Genomic DNA, 6743 nt, shown 5'->3' on the forward strand with positions numbered 1-6743 from the left:
AAAAAAAAATTATACTAATTTTTCTATATCTAAAACTAAATAATTATTTAAAGAAAATATTTATTTACAGTAACAAAAAAATAATTACTATTAAAAATAAATGAATAATACACATTAAAATTTTTTTAACAGTAATATAAGTTTCAAGCAACAATTTCACAATTAATAGCATGACACCATTTTTGAGTTTCATTTTCACTTTCTCTCTCTCTCTCTCTCTCTCTCTCTCTCTCTCTCTCTCTCTCTCTCTCTCTCTTTGTGATTGTTATTTCTATTTCTCTTACAAACTCAGTAACATTACACAACATGTCAGATGCACTGTTATTAGATGAAATGGAACATGCCTTACAATTTCACCATCATTTACCCAGAACTGGATGATTTGTTTGTCTTCTTCTTATATATAGATTTGGATGCTTTGGGCAACTTAGAGGAACTGAGGCTAGGAGGAAATCAAATTACCAAAGTTGTGGCCTCAAGAGGTATGCCAGTTAAGTCAAAGTTACAGTTAGGCTAAGCAGAATTCGGTTCAAACCGAAAAATTGAACCGAATCGAATCAATTTGATTTAATCGGTTTGGTTTTAAAATTAAATCGGTTCGGTTCGGTTCGGTTTTGAATTATAAAAATTTTGGTTATTTCAGTTCGGTTCGGTTTTGAAGAGAAAAAAATAGGTTAAACCGAACCGAACAGAATAGTAATTTATATAGTCAAATCAAATTAAATCAAACCTAATCGATTTTTGAATTGATTTATTTTTATGAAAAATTTATGAATTATATTTAATTTTATATATATTAATTATTTAATTTCATTGATTAATGGTTATTAGGTTCAAATTAAAGTTAAAATTAGATCAAATAACTTAAAAATCAAGCATAAATTCAAAAATAATAAAAAATCAAACCGATCGGTTTAAACCGAACCGAACCAAAATAGAATGGTTCGATTCGATTCTATTTTTCACCCATTACGGTTCGGTTCGATTTCTAAAATTTACGGTTCGATTTTTATAATTTAATTTGATTTGGTTCGGTTCGGTTTGAACCGAATGCTCACCCCTAGTTAGAGTCATGCACTAATATACAAATAGAACAAGCATTTCATAGTACATTTTTACTATATTATATTTTAAATTAATATATGTTCCAATTCCATAAAATAAATATTACGTATTTTCTCTATTACATCACATAAATTAAAACAAATGAAGCCTATATTTATTTATTTTAAACATAACATAATTGTATTTACTAATAAAGCAATTTAATACAAATAAGTGGATATTTGCTTATTCACTGGCAGATATTAGAATAATTAAATCTATTATATAGAAGGCAACAATTGATATAATGGCATTGAGCATGATCCACTACAACAAATATGGCTTAAACAATTATTTTTTTAACGTCATTCTGTACATGATGTTAAATTAACAAATAATACCAAGGTAATATATTTTGACTTTAAAATAGTACATAAAGTGATAAATAATATATACAACATTAAGCATAACAGTATTATAAATTAGTGTGAAAGTTTCACTAAAAAAAATAGCAATTAAATAATTAAACCTATATTTCATTGGTAATTAGGATTATCGACCAATTACTGGTTTTTTTTTATCTTCAAATTCACGTGCACAACTGATTTTTATTGATGAAATAGTTTTTATTGTTAAATTTACTGACGAAAGAAATTGCCTTTGTGGAGATTATAAGCTATTTACCGACGAAACTTTTCGTCGTTAATTACTGATAACAATAAATCTTCATGGATAATTACCAACAATAATTACATTCCGTAGGTAATTTTTTTCATATTTTTAATTCAATATTTATACTTTTAATTTAATTTAATTTTTTCATTTAATGTAATTTAAATTTTTAATTTTATTTATTTATTTTATTTAATTTTATATTCAAGTTTATCATTATTTTTTAAATTAATTTTTAGTTATTTTAATTTAATTAAAAATTAGTTTTTAATTTTTATATTTGGCTGCTAACTTTGCTGCAGTATTTGACGACATCTTTTCCTATGAAATTGCATTATCAATAAAAGTTTCGTCAGTAATCAGTCAATAATTTCTTTGATACAAATTAGTCTAAATTTTAATTCTCTTGACTTTCTTTTTTTATCGGTAATTACTAACAAAATTTGTTGGTAAGTAATTTTCATAGCCTTTTTCTTTTTAATTTCTTATAGTGTGTTATTAAAAACTTTAGTTTGTGAAAATTTTGTAAATTACTATGTGCTTACTGATAATTTTTATTAATAATGTGTTTTAAATTTTTAATAGGACATAAAACATGCTGTTAAATCCCAAATTTAATGTAGTAATCAAAGATATAAAAGCACAAGTTTGAATATTATATTTGTTCTTTCACTTGCAGATATTAGAATAAGCAGGAATTTGAGTTCTCTTATCCTTGATTACAACACTGCTATGGATAGAAGCATTCAGCTAGAATTGTTGGGAGCATACCCATTTCTCAAGACCCTTTCTCTACAGCATAATAGCTTCAAAGGAGGCAATATTTGCTCAAGGCAGGTTTTTGAGTTATTCTCATTAGTCATTACTTGCATATATGCTGCAATAATTGTGCTAATGCCTAGTTAATTTCATTGAATTTTTTTTTTGCTTTTTTTAAAAAAAAAAAAAAGTAGAAACGGGTAATTTGACAAGCGTGCAAGAGTTGTACTTGGATTATTCCTCATTTGATGAAGAGTCTTGGAGCATTGCCTTCTCTAAAACTCTTGTCTATGTTTACCCTCGATGCTAGCTTACCTCAAGGTAATTCAATAATATATATATATATATATATATATATATATATATTAAAATAAAGCATAAGTATTTTTGGTTTTAAGTATAATTGAGCTTAGTTTTCGTTTCTTAGAGGGGAAAAAAAATAGAGCTGCTGAGATTTGACTAGATGAAACTTGTTTTAAATTTAGCTTTAGGCTAACCTTAATGTGCTTAGCAATATTTATATAATGAATAATTAATGTAAATTTTTTAAATAATATATACACCCCTATTTGAATTCACTCAACTCATAACCCATTTCAACTTGAACAAATTTGAAATTCTTTTTGTATAGTGATTTGATGAGGCCTAATGAACTGAATAACAAATGATTGATTACATAACGAGAAGTAGCCATCTCCCTTTCTCACTAAAAGGTGAATATAATTTTAGAATAGGTAAATAGAAAACCTTGAATTTGATATCTCTCTACTTTTCAGATTTTATAAGTGAAAGAAAACTAACTAAGCTACTCTGGATTGGCTTATTATTATTATTATTATTATTATTATTATTATTATTATTATTAGAGAGTGAATATTTGATAAAAAAAATTTGAATCTGATTACCATTCTTAAACAACCTTAACTTTATCACTAGGTTAAATGATCAATCTTGATTCTTTAATTGTGCTATTGAACTCAAATTGAATTATTGATTTTTAATATAAAAAAATCAAAAAGTAATGTTATTCTTTTAACAGGACTGCCGAATTTCAAATTTTTGGAGTACTTGGATTTGAGAGCATCTGCTCTCCCCGACAACTTCTAAAAGACATGGAAAAGTTACCCTCACTTAAGACTTTATTATTGTCCTATTGTCGACTAAGTGGCACCATACCTGCAGCCAAAGGTAAGATTCTTTATTAGAAAAAGGAAATTTATGATTTTTTTTTTTATATCCACTTTAATATTTGATAAAATGACATGCATTTTAAAGATAATTTCTTTAAGTTTTGTTGATGTCACTGTGTTTAATCAATAAAATAATATTTTAATTTTTATTAAAAATTGTTAATTTATGTTTTTTTTAAAATTATATTACTTGCCGACTTAAGACATTTTGAAAAATTCTAATCTTACTTTCAAATTACTTTTTACACACATTTCCAAAAAAAAAAAAAAAAATATTTGAAAGCAAAACTTAGAAAGGTTTTTTTCCTTATTAATTAGCCCCTAAACATTGATATTTGATAGGCTTATTTTCGATTTCCACTAATACTCTTCAAAAACAAATGATTTTAGGTTTATGCGAGTTGATACATCTTCAAGAGATAGATATAAGCAACAATAATCTCAGTGGCACATTGCCTTCGTGCCTAGCAAATTTAACATCCCTTCAACGATTAGATCTATCTTCCAATCATTTCACTGGATATATCTCCTTATCTCCCTTGCGGACTCTCACATCCTTACATATATTACAACTTTCAAGCAACTTGTTCCAAATCCCAATCTCATTACTGCCGTTCTTCAACCACTCAAAGCTCAAGTTCTTGTATTGTTATGGGAACGAAATATATGCAGATATAGATATGCCTAATTTGACACCAAAATTTCAATTAGAGAACCTAGATTTTTCTGGTCAAGGAGATGGGGGAGTGTTTCCAAAGTTCCTCTACTATCAGCATAAATTGCAGTATGTTGATATGTCAAATATTAAAATGAAGGGAGAGTTTCCTCATTGGTTGATCGGGAACAACTCAAAATTAGACACTCTTAGCTTGGCCAATTGTTCACTTTCGGGGCCTCTCCACTTGCCAATTCATTCCCATGTGTATATTTCACACTTAGATCTCTTTAGCAATTACTTCACTGGTTCCATTCCAACAGAAATTGGAGTAAGTTTTCCAAATTTAGATTCTCTATACTTATCTAGAAATGGGCTCATTGGTGGCATTCCTTCATCAATTGGCAAAATGAGCCTATTGAGAGTATTAGAATTGTCCAACAATCGACTATCAGGCATAATACCACAAGACTTGACTGTTGGATGTATTTCATTATCTAATCTCATTCTTTCCAACAACAATTTGCAAGGCCAAATATTCCCAAAACATGCTGATTTTAAAGAATTGAAGCTGTTATGGTTGGATGGCAATCAATTCACTGGAAGTATCCCATATGGCATAGTTAACTGCACTGGGTTGCAAATCTTGGACGTGAGTGATAATCATCTCTCTGGTAGCATCCCTGGTTGGATAAGGAATTTAACTTCTCTTGAAGTCATGGATCTATCACAGAACAATTTCTCTGGAAACCTGCCATCTAACTTTGGCCCTCAATGGATCAGAGAAGTTTATCTATCAAAAAATAGGCTACAAGGAGCATTGACGAATGCATTCTGCAATTGTTCTGAATTAATGATATTGGATCTTAGACACAACTATTTCAGTGGAAGGGTTCCAGAATGGATTGACAAGTTTTCAGAATTGAGCTATCTTCTTTTGGGTTATAATAATCTTGAAGGTGAAATACCAATTCAGTTGTGCAACTTACGCCAATTAAGCTTGGTTGATCTCTCTAATAATAATCTTTCTGGTCATATCCTCCCTTGCATAAGTGCCGCTAGCAATTGGCAAAAAAAAGTTGCTTCATATGGATATCCAGGAACTTACATGAAACAACCTTTGGAGTTTACAACAAAGAGAGTATCGTATTATTTCCAAGGAAGCATTCTCAAGTTAATATCAGGACTCGATCTGTCCTGCAACAATTTGACAGGTAAAATTCCTACTGAAATAGGAAATCTTAGGATGATCCAGGTTTTAAACCTATCCCATAACAGGTTGACAGGATTGATTCCACAATCATTTTCAAGCTTGAGTCAAATTGAGAGCTTGGATCTTTCCTACAATAACTTGAATGGCAAAATCCCTCAACTCACTCAACTACATTTTCTAGCTGTCTTCAGTGTAGCACATAACAACTTATCTGGCAAGACACCTGAGATGGTTGCACAATTTGCGACATTCGAGAATAGTAGCTATGAGGGAAACCCTTTCCTTTGTGGACCTCCACTGTCTAAAAGTTGCTTTCCTTCACCAGTAACGCCAAGAGTTCCAGAAGAGGATAAAACAGATCATAAAAAAGATGGTGGCTTTATGGACATGGATGCTTTCTATGTGAGTTTTCTGATTTCATATGCCATAGTGTTATTGACCATAGCTGTTGTTTTGTACATAAATCCATATTGGCGAAGAGCATGGTTCTATATGATGGAGACGAGCCTCACCAACTTCTACTATTTTCTGGCGGACAATATTCCTTTTGTGTTTAGATGCTATTGAAGTATAGCTCTATGTACTTCAGAAGCGTTCAACCTTGATGAGTGAGTTGAGTTTATGTTATAGTTTCAGTAAGCTGGGATGGTTGTAGAATAATGAGCTGGAGCTGCTTGCGGAATATCATTTGTTGCTTGTTTTTGTAAGTTAGATGAGCTGTAAACAAACACTGTTGAGTTTGCAGCCGCACGTGTAGTAGTTATACTCCCGTATAGTGTTCAATTTTTTTTGTCTACATATACTGTTCATTTCTTGAATGAGAAGTAGTTGTCACTTCCATTTTCTCTCAAATTCGATCACAAACACTGAATTTTAAAAAATCTCATGGAAAGTACAACGTTTAAATTATACATTTATAATTCAATGCTTTCAAGTTATTATTATTATTATTAGGTCAATTATACAAAAAAAGTTCCAAACATTTGATTAATTTATATTTATATTTATAACTTTTAATTGTGTGTGAAATAATTGAACTTTTAATATTTGTTATAATTATATTCAAAGGAGTGTAAAATTAAATTTAAAAAATTAATAATAAATTATAATATAGTACCTAAAATTTTATTTAATTAATAAATAAAAATTTTGAGTTTAATTAAATTTATATTTAAATAGAAAATATAATTTATATTTATTTTTAATTGAA

At 29.0% G+C, this 6743-nt stretch overlaps 2 protein-coding genes across 2 annotated transcripts; both read left to right on the forward strand.

The window, feature by feature from the left end:
* The first annotated feature begins 267 nt into the window (after window positions 1-267).
* LOC110665925 (uncharacterized) lies at window positions 268-2622 on the forward strand. Its single transcript, XM_021826231.2, has 2 exons — window positions 268-482; window positions 2396-2622. Exons 1-2 carry the CDS (start codon window positions 329-331, stop codon window positions 2620-2622), a joined length of 381 nt encoding a protein of 126 aa, XP_021681923.2. The 5' UTR covers window positions 268-328.
* A 52-nt stretch (window positions 2623-2674) lies between these two features.
* LOC110665965 (cuscuta receptor 1) lies at window positions 2675-6326 on the forward strand. Its single transcript, XM_021826303.2, has 3 exons — window positions 2675-2796; window positions 3515-3663; window positions 4056-6326. The coding sequence occupies exons 2-3, from the start codon at window positions 3588-3590 to the stop codon at window positions 6098-6100; spliced, it is 2121 nt and encodes a 706-aa protein (XP_021681995.2). The 5' UTR covers window positions 2675-2796; window positions 3515-3587; the 3' UTR covers window positions 6101-6326.
* The last annotated feature ends 417 nt before the right edge of the window (window positions 6327-6743 follow it).

This window comes from Hevea brasiliensis, chromosome 18, assembly GCF_030052815.1.
Source record: "Hevea brasiliensis isolate MT/VB/25A 57/8 chromosome 18, ASM3005281v1, whole genome shotgun sequence".
Taxonomy (NCBI): domain Eukaryota; kingdom Viridiplantae; phylum Streptophyta; class Magnoliopsida; order Malpighiales; family Euphorbiaceae; genus Hevea; species Hevea brasiliensis.

What these genes read in the sequence shown, in the direction of transcription:
- LOC110665925 (XM_021826231.2), top strand. Translation starts at nt 329, where the DNA reads ATGAAATGGAACATGCCTTACAATTTCACCATCATTTACCCAGAACTG. An exon ending in CAAAGTTGTGGCCTCAAGAG is followed by an intron (nt 483 to 2,395) that starts GTATGCCAGTTA and finishes TTTCACTTGCAG; the next exon opens with ATATTAGAATAAGCAGGAAT.
- LOC110665965 (XM_021826303.2), top strand. Translation starts at nt 3,588, where the DNA reads ATGGAAAAGTTACCCTCACTTAAGACTTTATTATTGTCCTATTGTCGA. An exon ending in CACCATACCTGCAGCCAAAG is followed by an intron (nt 3,664 to 4,055) that starts GTAAGATTCTTT and finishes AAATGATTTTAG; the next exon opens with GTTTATGCGAGTTGATACAT.